Genomic DNA, 14,119 nt, shown 5'->3' on the forward strand with positions numbered 1-14,119 from the left:
TTTGAGAGGCTTTCTTCCGGGTAGAATTCAGTCGGCCACAGCTCTGTGACTCTCCTGATTGAGTGATTTCTAGTCCTATTTATTCTGCCAGCTACAGGAAGAGGCTGACGGATGCATTAATTGCAGCTGGAAGCTAATTTGCAGGTAACACTCACCTCTGCCAGATAAAGAATGCAGAATTTCAGATCTTCAGAGGAATCTGCAAGAAAAGTAGATTAAAGGGGTCATTTAAGCTTCTCTGACTTGACAAATGGAAAATATTTTTTGAGCAAGTGCTCAGAATGCTGCAGTTGCTTCCATAGCAAAGGAAAAGCGGGCAAACACGGTGTTTCTGAACTTAAGAAGCTCCAGACAGGAGCCCCCAAAGCCGCTCTAGGCAAGTGGTGAGTCTGCTGAGCCGCCCTAGCCCAGCGATCCCGGCGCTTGCTGGCCAGAGACGCACCCAGGACCAGCTCTTGGATAAAAACACTCCTCTATTGATCAGAGGGACGTGAGACACATAAACTACTTGACAGAAACTCCTCGTCTGGCCAGGTGGTCTTAAACAAAGCGCTCTCCCATCCCACTCCCCCTGGCTCATTAGTCCCACAGACAGCAGTCGGTTCCTATGACGAGATGAATTAACAAGGGACGCCAAAATCACTGTTGAGCACGGCCACCTTGAGGGAAAGGAAGGCAGGGAGCATCTGGGCCCTTAAGCACTTTATGCCTCTGGTTGAGAAAAGAGAGGTCCGATCCCGTGAGATTCCCCTCCCTTGGCAGGTAGAAGGCCTCTGAGAATCGTCACCAGAGAACCTGCCGTGGCCCCTTAGAGGACTGTCCTTCAGAAGAGGACAAGTCAGGGCATGTGGCCTTGTAGGCAGCCACGGCTGCCCCTCCTGGGGGTTCAGGAGCACTGAAACAATTCGATGGGGTGGAGAAGAGGCGGCCTGGTCTGCCCTTCAGCTCCTGGGACAAAGAAGGGAGGGAAGGGATGCTGCAACCAGTAAAGGCCCATCACTTCCTGCTGGCGCCAGGACGGGCTGGCTCGGTGGGGGTGTCCTTCTTTCACACGTGCTCTGGACTCACCCTCTTGCAGCCAAACATCCTTCAGATAAAGCGGGTTGCGAAAGACACTACATTGCCCCGGCTCCTCTTCCCGGGTGAAGAGCAGTAAGTCTGAGTAAACGAAGAGGGTCACCTGGACAAGGCGGAAGGAAAAAGAAAAAGCATCTCACGAGGACCAAGAATCGAACCATGAAGCAAATTAAAAACTGTTTCTGCAATTGACTACATTTGGTTTAGTGTACAAGCCATCATTTCAAATCTCTTTTGCTCCTTGTCCTGTCGGGGACTGGCGTTCCCCTGCAGGGAGCTTCTGGCGTCGCCCCTTTGCATCCCATTTCGGAGCTGGTGGGCCTAGACGTCCCCTTGCAGCAGAGCTCCAAAAACTTCCGAGTTTCAAAGACTATCACTGTGGGAAGAAAAATCAAGTCTAGACAGGATGTGACTGAAACTAGTATATGGTTTAGGGAATGGACATTTCTGGCAGAGCGCCATACAGTGCACAGCCAACTGCCCCCTCCTTTTAACGAAAACAAAGTATGATGTTATCAAAATTCTGAGCAAAATTCTGGAAGCAGCTTCCCTACAACCTGCAACACAATAACACTAGACAACCGTGCAGACTCGTTTCAGCCAAATTCAGGAATTACAGTAGCAGCAAAAGAACTATCATTTTTGTTTCAGCAATACCAGCCGAGACAAAAAAGACAAGCCATTGTTAGAGGGAAAAGGGGGAAAGTGTCCAAGCAGGCTCTTAAAAATGAGGAGAAAAGAAAAGTTCCCATTCCAAATCCTAAAGTTACTTCAGGCGGCCAGACCTCCTTGAGGCATCTGAACTTGTTCCCTCAGCCCAGGTCTCGGGGTCGGACTCTGTGGCACTCTAGCCTCTTCTGGCACTGATCCCGTTTGCGGGTGGAGACAGGGTGCCCGCTTGGATCTTCTCCCCAAGAAAAAGCCCCACCAGAATCTATGGGGAGGTGAGGCAGCCATTGGCGGCGGCCTTAAGGCAAAGGGAGCTGGTGAGCAGATCCATGCATGCCTCCAAAGGTCCCACACGGCTTAAAAAGAAGAGCTGACTTCAGAGGGAGAGGTGTGGGCAGGGGGCCGCCTGGGGCAGCAAGCCCCGGCTGAGTCAGGGCACCCCTTGCCACCGCAATCATGCAGTGAGGCAGCAATGCAAACAGCACCTCAACATACTAGTTAGCCGGTCAAAAGGAAAACTCCCCTTCCCCAGCAGTAGCAGCAGCAGCAGCAGCAGTGCTTGCAAAGGAAGGCCAGGCCTGCCCAGCGCAGGAGCAGCATGACCAGAGGGGCAGCGCCACGGGGGGGGGGGAGGGGTGCTAGGGTTAGGGCAGCCTAGTCTCTACGGCCAAGAAAGGCCTCAAGGGAAGCCAGGCATAAAGCATGTTATTTATTTAAATACATGTTTATCTGTAAATTAAATACATTATTTGGCTAAATTAAAAGGTTTCTATGCCTCCCCTCATCTCAACCTCGTAACTTTGAATAAAAGTCTTGTGAATAGCAATTGTGAACATCTCACAGGATTCCCCTAGCAATCCTGAACACCTTCTGCCCTCTGAGATCATGACTGTTGGATTCTTCTTCCTCGCCAGGGTGAATAAATATCATTTCCTGGGATGCACCTGGAGGCTCACCTCAGTTGGTTTGTTTCGAGTCTCGTGAAGAAGCAGCTCTTCGGATAAAAGCAGTGTCCGAGCTGGGCTGCAAAGGTCCAGAGGCTAATGGAGAAAGAGAAACACACACAGACACACAATTCAGAGACTCTGATGAAGGGAAAACTATCTGGAGGGTTCCATCAATCTCTTCCTTCACAGCTGCAAGCCCCTGATAACCAATGGAAAGTCCAGAGTCCAGGAAATCAAACACAAAACGAGGGGGAGAGCCGGCAGGTCGCACAATAACGATGAAAAGAATTATAACTGTTTTGCTCTTTGACAAAATATTCAGTACACATTGAGCGCAAGGAGCGGTTTCAACCATCCTGGTGTGTGGCTGAGTAGCAAACGTTGGCAAGGCGGCAGGAGAAGGGAGGCACAGAGCTTACATACCTGACTGGCTTCTCTGTCTGAGGCAAGGGCACTCCATCTGCCCAGAGACCCCAACGCAGCCTTCTTCTCCCTGCCGTAGCTCCACCAAGGCCACCCTCAGGGCCCAGCTCCAAGGGGAAGCTGCCCGGGAGAGCTACAATGGAACTGAACTGACCAGGACTCTTGTGGCATGGAAGAGAGTCCAGCCTCTTCCCAAAGGTTTCTGAAAGAGGCAGGAGCAGCGTCCGTTCACAGAAGCAATATAGGTTGCTCTGCGTATCAAATTTTCTCAGCTACCTTCTGCCACGGTGTTTCTCTTCAGCGTTTAACTCTCACCTGGCTCTCCCTGGCTGTTTCTACTCCCATGTGCAAACTCTGCTGCTTTGGCAAGGCCCAATCAACTGGCATTAACCATGGTAATTACATGGTACATCCAGAGTCTGCATGCCACTGAATACCAGCTACTGGAGGCTGCCCCACGGCTAGGTCTATTCACTACTTTTTTTGCTGCATGCATCGCAGCACGTACGAAGTAGGGTTCCCACTGGAGAATGAAAAACCAGCGAGAATCCTGCTTTCAAAGCCCAGCTGGTGAGTTTCCTGGGGCACGCGGGAGGGCATTAGAGGAAAGAGAAGACTTGGCTAGGTAGGCCGTGACTGCTTGCCTTGCGCTGCCCTGCCCAGGCCCTCCTCCTCCATAATGCTTTGTGCCCTGTCTTTCCAGGGACATGAAGTACCACGATCCTTGCTGCTCCCAGGAAATGGCTCTTTGCATCTCGCAGTCCTCAGGCAAGCAGATCCTGTAGGAGACCTGGACTCTGAATCAGAGGTCTAGAAGGGTGACAGGGGACTGAAGGCAAGCGAGCCCTGACCGAGGACAGCTGGGCCAGAGGGAAATGCCCATCTCAGAGAAGAGTAACTTCCCAGGTACGGAGCCTTCTGAAACTCACCTGCACGAAGATGGGGAACACCAGCACTTTGGGAGCGAGTGTCACGTATGTGCCGTAACTGGAGGGTGGGATGTGGGACCCCATCAGAGGGCAGCTCCGGGCGCTGCTTCCGTGGCTCTTGATGGTCTGCACCGTCTTCATGAGCCGGGATTTCTTCCCACAAGATTCTCCTTTGCACACATTGCCTGGATGTCAGGAACAAAAAAGGGGGAGCAATTCTGTGGCAATTGTGCTCTCAAGACTAGCAGTCTCGTTAGGACACACTCGAATGGAGCCAGATCCTATGTGGCATTTTATGAAATAAAAGACATCTGAAAGCCCAACCCATATCAGTTCAGTTTGGTCCTAGCCGTCACAGAGTCATTAGGTTTCTCCTTCAGGTTGGATACATAAAACACTGAGAAGAACTGATGGATCAGGACGGCCCTTGGCTCGTTGCAACTGCCTTGAGAGGGAGGGGCGTTCCCGTACAGCATTCCCCAGAAGCGGGTCTGCTGGCGTGGATCTGTTTTCAGTAGGCCCTGCTAGAGGCAAGGGTTTCCAAGAAGCACCGAAGCTTCCAGGATAAAGAACGCAGCGGTTCCTTAATCGCTTACCCCATTAAGCAGAGGGAAAATCTGCAAAATAGACTGTGAAATATTTCAGAGCAGCTGTGTGCACAATTATCAAGGAGGTATTAATTTATTTATCCCTTTGCGTGGCTGCAGGACAAGGTTTTTCCTAGCGACTGCGGCAGAGGAAGTGATGCCTAATGGAAGCATTGAGTCGGTCCTGCTGTAGTGAATTCCCTTCGCAGACATTCTCGCCCCAGGGAAGCCACAGAGCCACAGGGCACGGCTGGCACTGTTTCCACTGCTCACTGTTTTCGTGCTTGCCTTGACAGAACAAGAGTGCAAACACCATCGCTTTGGTCCCTTTGCTTCTTTCAGGCTATAAGACACGGCAGCCACAGTCAGGACACGGGACCACAAGAGAAGGCTTGTTTGGCCTGCCAGGAATCAGTGGCCGTTTCCAGTCCCAACTAGGAGGACAAGAAATGCCATGCCAATTGACCCTGCACACCGGACAGATCTTCGTCCCAGATCTTCTAGAATAGCGTTGTATGTTTCTACCTCCTTCCCATCAATCAATCTGCTGAGATGGCAGCTGAGATCAAAGGCCGAGTTCATGAAAGCATTTGGCTTCTCTGCCAGTAGAGAAAATTCACGTCAAGGCACTGGAATGTGCCAAGGGAGCAGGAGAGCTTTAGGCCTTGGAACTGGAGCAGACAGCCGGGCATTTCTATCCCAAGCCGAAAACGTGGCTGTCAGGAAGAGCTCCCTTGCCCACTGCTGGGTCTGCCCCAGAGGCTCCCTCGGCCAGTGGCAGAACAGCTCAAGGTTCAAAGGCACTTCCCACCGAGGTTCCTGCAGCAACGCAGACCGGCGCTTATGAGCCATCCACCGGACTCTTCCTCCAGGCTGCTGCTGGGGCTCGAGGCCACAATCCAGATGCCCACCTCACGGCCCATAATTCAGCCTTAATCCGTGCCAGCCTTGGTCTCTTGCTGCCCTGCCTCTCCGGGACGGCCCCTTCCTGGTAACGCCAGGTACGTTCAGCCTGCCTGGGAGTAGCCCAGTTCACGAAGTACCTGCCCGCTCTCTGGCTAGCAGAACAGAATGGGGAAACAGAGCCACGCGTGCTACTCTCCATGTTGTAAAAGAAAGACGAGTTAAAAACACAACACACTACTCATACAGAAATAAACCAGCTGCAATTATTGTGTGAGCTTCGTGCGTTCAGTGCAAAACCCTGTTTCCTATCATACACCCATCGTGACAAAGACACCAGAGCAAACTTTGCCAGCTTCTGCTCAGCCCTGTCTGCCTCCCTCTGGCTGGTCCACAAAGACCAAGCAGGAACACGGAAGGCCACTCACCTCTGGCAGCTTTATTCTCCTGGCAGACTCGCCTCAGAAGCTGGAAGACACAAGCACAGAGCCATTTCACCCCCTCTGCCGTTCCAGCTTTTATGACACAGAATGACTGCCTTCTATGCCCAGCCAGTCGGGGAGATGACTGAGCTAGATTTTTCCCCCCTGTCGCTAGTTTTCTGCCTGCAATCTCACTGGAGACGTTCAGTCTGGGCTGAGCCTTTCCAGGAAGAGTCTTCTTCATTGCTGAGCTTTTCCTTAGAGGGAGGGGGTTCTCGTTTTGATGCCCCTAAGGCAGTTCGAAGGATAAACATGGCTCTTAAGAGTCAGCTGAATTTCAACTCTCGCTCTTTTCCATAAGTGCCAACGTGTGAGAGAAACGGGCCTATCACGAGTAGAAAAACTGCTGTGGCCGGTGAACTACCAATCTCCCGCTTTCCAAATGCCCATACCTGGCCCCCTGCATTAAGTGGGGTAAGGATGATGTAATTCTTGTCTGTACCACTGGAGGAAGGAGGTCGGGAAGGCGAAGGCATGGTGTGCTGCTGGGGAGCCTTGCCAAGCTCAGTGTATCGCTCCCAGCCGTTGAGCGCAAACTCGTGGTTCCCATCGTACAAGACATGACAGCTCTGCCGTTGCTCGGGGGGCCGTGATCGCCCGGTGCTGCTCTTCTCCCGCCAGGTGGACGGAGACTGCAAATCATACGTGGATTTGCAAGAAGGGTGGCGGGTGACCCCTGGCGGGCTGGGTTTAACCTGCGGCACAATGCGCCAAACAAGCAGGATGATTTCCTGAGGACAGTTCCTAGAAGCGAAGGCAACAAGGGGGTTGAGCTACTATCCCCGCTCTTTTCTGAAGTGACTGCTTGAAGGCAGCCAGCAGGGGGAAATGCATGGGCAGCAATACAAAACAAACCCCACGGCCTGACTTGGACCCTTCATCCCTGCCATCCCTTCTCCGCACACAATTCATAGTCACCGAATCTCATGAGCCAATTCTACGCATTTCCAGGCTTCGACAGGCTGCTGATTGAGCCGAAGGACCGTATCCAGTTGCTGCAAGCCAGCTTTATCTGCTGGGCCGCCTGGAAAGAGAGGAGAGGGAGCTAACGGCTTTTCCCAGGATCAGAAGACGTGGAAAAGGAGATCTGCCCCCCCCCCCGAGGAGCAAGCACCCATCGCCTCCTTCTCCATGGCAGGTGCAGGACAGCAACTGTCCAAAGCCGGCAATTAGCCTGGACACCTTATGGAAACACAAGAGGGCGAGATCTCTCCCTCTCTCTCTCTCTGACACACACACACACACACACACACACCCCAATGCCTTTGAGCTTAATCTTGTCTTTCCCAGGCAAAAACACTGATATAAGTTACAGGCATGGCATGGGCCCAGTTATTTGAGGGGTGATCCATCTCTCCTGGTTTCTGTGGGGCTAGGATGCTCTGACAGAATAGCCACGGTCCAGGTCCCCAAATGGGCTGGTCAATCGAGACCCAGGAAGTGTGCCTTCTGTCATAGTGCTCTTCCCCCCCCCCCGAGAACTGGATGATTTCCACCTTAAGGGTATTCAGGAAGGCCAGAAAACCTGGCTCTTCTCCCAGGTCTCGGGGTAAGGTGGATGGAGCCCCCCTGGTTTCGGATCTACGTGTTGTCTGGATGGCCATCTTGTACGAACACAAACCAGTAACTGATGGGAATTAGAGCAGAAGGAAGCCAGCCAGCCTCCTCTGCAAATGAAGCCTTACCAGAATCGACAGCTTGGACCCGAACAGGGGAGTCACAGCAGATGGTGAAGCCGAACCCATTCTTCCCACGTGGGATTGAAATCTGAGACAAAGTAAAGATTTACACGCTTTAAAAAAGTGATTAAAAGCGAATCATAACAATGAAAATTCAAAAATATAAAAATTTCAGTATTTGAATAGCTTGACCTTTTTATTAATGATCTTTCTTTTCCTTTTTTCCCTGTTTTTCTAAGTTTTATTCAGGTATACGATTGCTATTTTTTCAATGCTATTTAAAATCCTTTTTTAGGATTTTGCTCCCCCTTTTTTAATTTTAGTGGATAGTACATGACTTTTTCCTGTTTTTAAGGAAACTTTATATTATTAGTTAGGTGGGTTTTTTCTGAAGTATATTATCTTTTCTACAAAAATAATATATGCTTACCCACTTTACATAAAACCTTTACGTATCAATATGTTATGTCTATTAAGAATGTTAACTGTAACTTTTTAAAACTCAAATCAATATTATTAAAATAATTATTACTTCTGAATCTCACAGTAGGGTTGAAAATAACAAAACTATACTAGGGCCACAGGACATCACTGATCTTCTAACAAAATCGTAACACCCTCTTTAAAACTATTACCAAAGGACAATGATAGGCAGCAGAGGTAACAGCATTTTTTTTAAAAAAAGGAAATGGACCACGAAATCATTAAGAGCCTAGGTATCTTTATTTGTTCTAGGCAAACTGGTATAAAAACATTATTAAAGATTAAATTTTCAAGCTGTATGAATTAGACTCATATTTTATTGGTAGCTAGGTATCTTCTATTTCAAAAAGGAATGTAAAACTGATTTAACGAAAAAAATCACAGTGTTTGCTCGGATTGCCAGCAGGAAGGGAAGAAACGCTAGGTGACTCTCCATCGAACAAACCCCGAGGCCTTTGTCTTTTCCCACAGAACCAACCCAGGAGTATATTCTGTGCCAGGCCCTCCTGACTCCAGAGACACCCTCTGGGCTTCCTGTTTGACCGGCCCTTCCGGATGTCGGAGAAAGGCAGCCTGAAGGAGGATCCCCGCGGTGCTTCCAGGAAGGCCTTTCCTGAGGAAGAAACAAGCACGGCGCCTCCCACCTTCCGGGCTGTAGTTTTTATGGACCAGGGTAGAGGCCTGACAGATTCAACGGACTCATTATCTACTAATGCACAAATTAAGAGGATACTCGCCTGTGTAAATACAGCCAGTGAACTATGAACAATTAGAAATCTGTAGCTGGATAAATGTTGCAATCCTATGTACATTTACTAAACATTTACTTGTGTTTAGTCTGGCTAAACGCAACAGATTTTATTTAGGTGTGTACTGTACGTTGTGTCTCTTTTTCTTTCTGGTTTACACACACACACACACACACACACACACACACACACACACACCCTGCACCTCCACAGCTAAGCCCGCAGCCCACCTCTGGCACTGAGCTCCTCCTTCAGCCCCCGAAAAGCCAGTGGCTCGAGTGTCCCTCTCACCGAGACCACGGAAGCAGAAAAAACCAGACACCCTGCACAGACAGCCGCCTTCTTAATGGACAGCGACAGCGTCGGGAAGACCAGGCAGATCAGCGCCTGCCTAAGGCTGGCCCTCTCCGCAGGGAGCGTGCGCCCTCCAGCCAGGCGCGCAGAGGGGCCCCCAAGGAGCCCTGTCCTGGAGACCAGCTCCTGAGAAGGGAACGGGGCCAGAGGGTGGGCAGGCATTTCCAGGAGAGGAGATGAAGAGAGCGCTGCCTGCTTCCGCTGGGGACAGAGAGAGGAGACCAGGCGGAGGACGGGAAGGGTTGCAGGGGTGTAGCTGCACCAGCGCCGCAAAGCCGACCTAACGGTGGAAGGCTGCCTGGATCATCGCTTGGGCCCGATTTCCTCGTAGAAATCAGAAGTGGGCTCTTACGGATCGCAGGCGAGCTGCTCTTTAGAGCAAGGAGAGTAAGCTGCTCCCACCTCGCAGGGGGGTGGAAACTCTGCCGGCCGTAGAGGCCCAAGGGGAATCAGGTCCGCTGGTTTCCTCCCCCAGAAATGCTCTCCAGACTTCTGAAGCCTCGGCAGAGCCCAGAGAAGGGGGCCTGGTGCCCGGTTGCAACCGACCTGCTGGTAGCGCCGCTCCGAGCACCCTCTGCACAGTCCGTGGAAACGGCTCATGTCCGACGCCTCGGGGCTTATGACCAGCCCATCAAGGCAGAGAGATTTCCTCCTCTGCCTGACCAGCGAGAGGAGGACCCAGCCTCTGTAGCCCCACGGCTGCCCTGGGAACTCGGGAGCTCACAGAAGAATGGCAGGAAGCCACCCCTCACCTCCCAGGCAGCTGCAGCCATGTGCGGCTTTGTGATAAGCCCAGAGGTTTCCTGAGAACTCGGAGGGAGAAGGAAGGCGAGAGAGTTCAGAGTCAGATTCCTGCCAGCAGCCCCCCGTTCTGTCCCTGCCACACACCAGTCCTTGGAGAAGCACCAGCAGGCCTTTCCCAGCACCAGGGGTGGGGAGGGGGGGCACACTTCCACATTCATTCGTGAGGAAGGAAAAGGACTGGAAATAACGAAGACGCACAATTTCACATCGACTCCTCTCTGCCTCTTGGGCGCCTTGTTCAATAAAAATGCAAAGGCCTCCCTGACACACCTCATCCCATCAGTGTGGCTGAGGCACGGGTGCCTCCCTTTCTTTGGGTGGCACCGAGGGGGGAAGCCAGCCTGTCTCCCTCTACTTTTCATGGCCGCTGAAACCTTCCCCGGGGCTGCCTTCCTTTCGTCTGGGAACTGAAGAGCCACAACCTGCCGTTGTGATGCAAAGCTGATTTTGGGGGCGAGAAGAGTTTAGAGCTGCCAGCGCTGCTGGGTCCTTCTCCGGTCCAAGGTAGGTCAGGCCACCTCAACCAAGAGGAGTGGGGGAGATCGTTGCCCCTGAAGCAGCAGCAGCAGCAGCACCACGGAGGACCCTCTTTTGGGCGCTGGCCGAGGGTCCCCTCCAAATCCCTCCGACACGCTGAGTTTACCGGCGTTTCAGTTGGGCAGCTCCTGTGCCCCTAGGGCTCGTCCCCCCCCCAGGAAATGGGCCTCCTGCCCGTCTGCCTCCTTCCTTGGCCCTCCTGGGCGGCTGGAGGCGCAGTCTGCAATTTGGCTAAAGAAACTGGCGCCCACGAGCCAGGACGGGGCTCGGCTCGGCTCCTCCAGCCAGCCAGCCAGCCTCCACACACCTGGATCTGCTGCTGCGTCCCCAATAAGGCAGCCGGCGTGGCTAACGTCATCTCTGGAAGAAAAAGAGAAAGGGAAGGGCACGAAGGAAGGACAGGGGAGGGGTGCCTGAGGGCCTTCTCTCTGTCCCGCTGCTGCCCCGTGAGCCATGCACCTGTTCATGGCTTACCAATCTAAAAGCATCCCTTACAACAGAAATCAGAAGAATAATGCTAATACTAAAACGGATTAAGCAACAAAACTAAATGGTTATACTATGCTCTTAAAATCAGGTTTACATCTTATGCAAATCAGTTAATCCCCATATAGTTTACAGCAATGTTTTACTGTTTTTTCCCTGACAGCCTTCTGATTTCTGCCTTGAAACAGAGGAAGGGCCCAAGGCAGACTTTCAGGTTGTCTGGGCCACCAATAAAGGTTCTCTCCCCTCGCTCTCTCTCTTCTTTAATCTCATGAAAAACTAGGAAGTATAGCAGAGCACGTTCTTAAGGTCTTTCCTAGATGTGAACTACCAGACGGGGAGGCGGTGGGGGGGGGGAGAATGGTCCAACCCCACATAAGAGAGACTGCCCCCCACGCGAGGGCTGAAACTGCCTGTGTCCTGTCTGGCCCAAGACAGGCAGGTCTCAGAACATCTCTGGAGAAAGAGACAGCTCTCCAAGTCGTCTCTTCTGGACAGGCCCACCTTGGCCTTGCTTGAGCTGCCGTGTGCCCACTTTCAGGTGCTTCGTTCTGCCCAGGTCTTCTGCCAGCAAGTAATACCAGCCACAAATCTTCTGAAGGAAGGAAGGAAAATGAAAAGGCACAACAGCTGTAGGATTTACACTCCCTCCTGTTTGCTGTTAATGTGCTACTAAAAACAGAAATCCCCATGGATGACCTTGCATGGGGGCTCTGGCCACCAAAATTCTACCCATCTTGCTTACACCTTTTACAGGCTTGCTTTCCAAACAGCAGCAGAGGGCAGCATTTGTCTACCAGCCTCATTTCCTCTAAATTATACAGTAATTATACTGTAAGCAAACAGGAAAGAAAATTAAAGTGCCTCAAACAAATCCCATTTGCTTCTCTGAAGATTTCTATCTAGAATTCTTTTTTAAAAAATATCTCTATTAAGACTGGTGTTAGCCTTGAAAATTTTAAAGGAGAACACAGTCTTCTTTAACTTAAAAGATCAACTTGTAAATGGCTGTTAAGTCAGTGGCTTCATTTTTACCAACAGGGGTGTCATCTTCTGGACGCTGCAAGGGACCACAGCTTGAATCCAGCCCTGCCCGGAAGGTAGAGAGGCCCCACCCCATGTTCTCACCCGTCCTACAGGGATCATAATATTGCTCTCAAGGCCTCCCTAACACGATAATACGAAGCCCTCTGAAAAGTAAGTCTCTACTGAGCATTTCCGGCAGACGGAGCTGCGTCTTCGGAGCAGAGCCGTTCCTTTCTCCACAAGGCAACCGGTTCTGGCTGGGTCCCCACCACTCTCAGCCCCAGGCACCATCCCTACCTTGCCTGGAGCCAGCAGGGTCTTCACGCCGAAGCTCATGCAGCCAAGGAGTCTGCTCTGCCTGGGCAGGGAACAGGGGAAAGGTAAGAGACAGGGCAGAAAGGAGCCCAGGGTGGGGGTGGGGGTGGGGGACAAGGGAAAGAGCCCCTCTCCCCGTCACCTTGCTCCTGCCCTGCTCTGCCCTCTCACCCTAACCCTTACTGACACTCATCCTGGGCCCTGGAGGGCAAAGGCCACTCAGCCCTGGCCAAGCTGCACGTCTGAAAGCAGGCTGCGACCGTGTCATCTCCTCGACTGCTCTGCTCTCTTTACCTAGAAGAATCCGGTGGTCGGTCCCAGACGGTGACAAGGAGGCGCTTTTGCTCATCTTCCTCCTGCAAGCAGCTGGAATGCGGCAGAGAGAAAGTGAGCCTGGTGGTGACTGAGGGCTCGGCCGGGGCTGCCTCGCACTCTCTTGCCACTGGCAGAAACCCTGAGACCCTGTGCCTTCAGGCAGCCTTGCACCTGCACAGGTACCTCCGAGGGAGGCCTCTTTCAACGGAGGCCAGGTGCAGGAGTTGCCATTCGCTCTCAAAAAGGGGATGGCACATCTGCTCATCCGCAACGCTGCCCCGGCGGATTAAACGCCCGCCTCAGCACTCTGGCTACTGAAGAACCCCCTTGCTCCAGCTGCAGGGAAGACCTTCCCCTCCCTCGATTCCACCCCCACGGGGAGAAGGAAGGAAAGGGCGTTCTCTTCTGAAGCAACCCAATGAAGATGCTCCACGGAGAGGAAGCCTGGAGCTGCTACAAGCACCCGCCTGGGAGATGCTCCGACGACTTCCCTGCGGAGGGCCCAAAGCTGTGGGGCTTGGGAGGCAGCAGCCGATAGCCCACCCCGGACTCACAAGATAAATTGCTCGTGAAAGATGGGGTTTTTACTGCCCAGAACAGTCTTGGATTTTTGCCTGCATTTCCGTGATGTATCTGGCACAATGGACACCTTTGTGAGGAGAGGAAGAAAAAAAATGCTGTCAGTCCTCTTTTGGACAGATCACCCACCCTGCCCAAACCAACAGAGTTGCATCAAGTGGGTGGGTGATCCTGTGGATTCAAGCATAAAAGGTGCCCATAGGAGGCACAGAAAGTCATTACAGGTAGTCCTCACTTACTGACCACTCGTTCAGCATTGGTTCAAAGTTGTGATGGCACCAAAAGTGTAGCACTTGGGACCTGCAGTTCCAGCTGTCACACCCACCCCCATGATCATGTGATCGTTGCCTGGGTCACGAGGTCGCCATTTGCGACCCACCCACAAGCAAAGTCAGTGGAGAACATTAATGACACTTGACTCCTCCTCCTAAGTGACCCCCCCTCCCCAACACAGTCCTCTTCCTAGATGACAACGGGCATACCTTGACAAAGGAGTCACACATCCGATACTGTTTTCCCATTAGGCCTTTGGCTTCCACGACTGAGTGGGTGGAGAAAGAAAAGAAGAAATTGCATTTTAACAGGAATGAATGGAAAGAATTCTATTTACTGACCGCGACAGGAAACTTCTCAAAAGTCACAGTGGTCGTAACACACACCTCTTCCGTATTAGTACTTTCTGCCTGTCTCACCCGTTCAGTTCCGGCATCCTAATGCAACTCTCACTGCCCAATATATGAAAACAATTGACATGAGCTTGGGCAAAAACCAGGCG

At 51.9% G+C, this 14,119-nt stretch overlaps 1 protein-coding gene across 15 annotated transcripts in view; it reads right to left on the bottom strand.

Moving 5' to 3' along the window:
- Positions 1–14,119, bottom strand: part of RGS3 (regulator of G protein signaling 3) — a 33,438-nt gene that overhangs the window by 12,446 nt on the left and 6,873 nt on the right. For 12 of the 15 annotated variants that reach the window (XM_039344889.1, XM_039344881.1, XM_039344878.1 and 9 more), the window contains 14 exons: positions 13,827–13,885; positions 13,320–13,414; positions 12,745–12,816; positions 12,433–12,493; positions 11,614–11,704; positions 10,931–10,983; positions 7,703–7,784; positions 6,936–7,041; positions 6,410–6,761; positions 5,964–6,003; positions 4,046–4,230; positions 2,703–2,786; positions 1,069–1,180; positions 156–199 (listed from right to left, as the gene is read on the bottom strand). In XM_039344889.1, the coding sequence (XP_039200823.1) occupies positions 156–199; positions 1,069–1,180; positions 2,703–2,786; positions 4,046–4,230; positions 5,964–6,003; positions 6,410–6,761; positions 6,936–7,041; positions 7,703–7,784; positions 10,931–10,983; positions 11,614–11,704; positions 12,433–12,493; positions 12,745–12,816; positions 13,320–13,414; positions 13,827–13,885 (1,436 nt within the window). Of the gene's footprint in view, positions 1–155; positions 200–1,068; positions 1,181–2,702; positions 2,787–4,045; positions 4,231–5,963; positions 6,004–6,409; positions 6,762–6,935; positions 7,042–7,702; positions 7,785–9,828; positions 10,753–10,930; positions 10,984–11,613; positions 11,705–12,432; positions 12,494–12,744; positions 12,817–13,319; positions 13,415–13,826; positions 13,886–14,003; positions 14,070–14,119 lie in introns of those variants that run through there. The other 3 variants (XM_039344892.1, XM_039344879.1, XM_039344894.1) reach the window with 3 other exon arrangements.

Source organism: Crotalus tigris, unplaced genomic scaffold (genome assembly GCF_016545835.1).
Source record: "Crotalus tigris isolate CLP2741 ecotype Arizona unplaced genomic scaffold, ASM1654583v1 scf7180000017940.1788314, whole genome shotgun sequence".
In the NCBI taxonomy this organism is placed as follows: domain Eukaryota; kingdom Metazoa; phylum Chordata; class Lepidosauria; order Squamata; family Viperidae; genus Crotalus; species Crotalus tigris.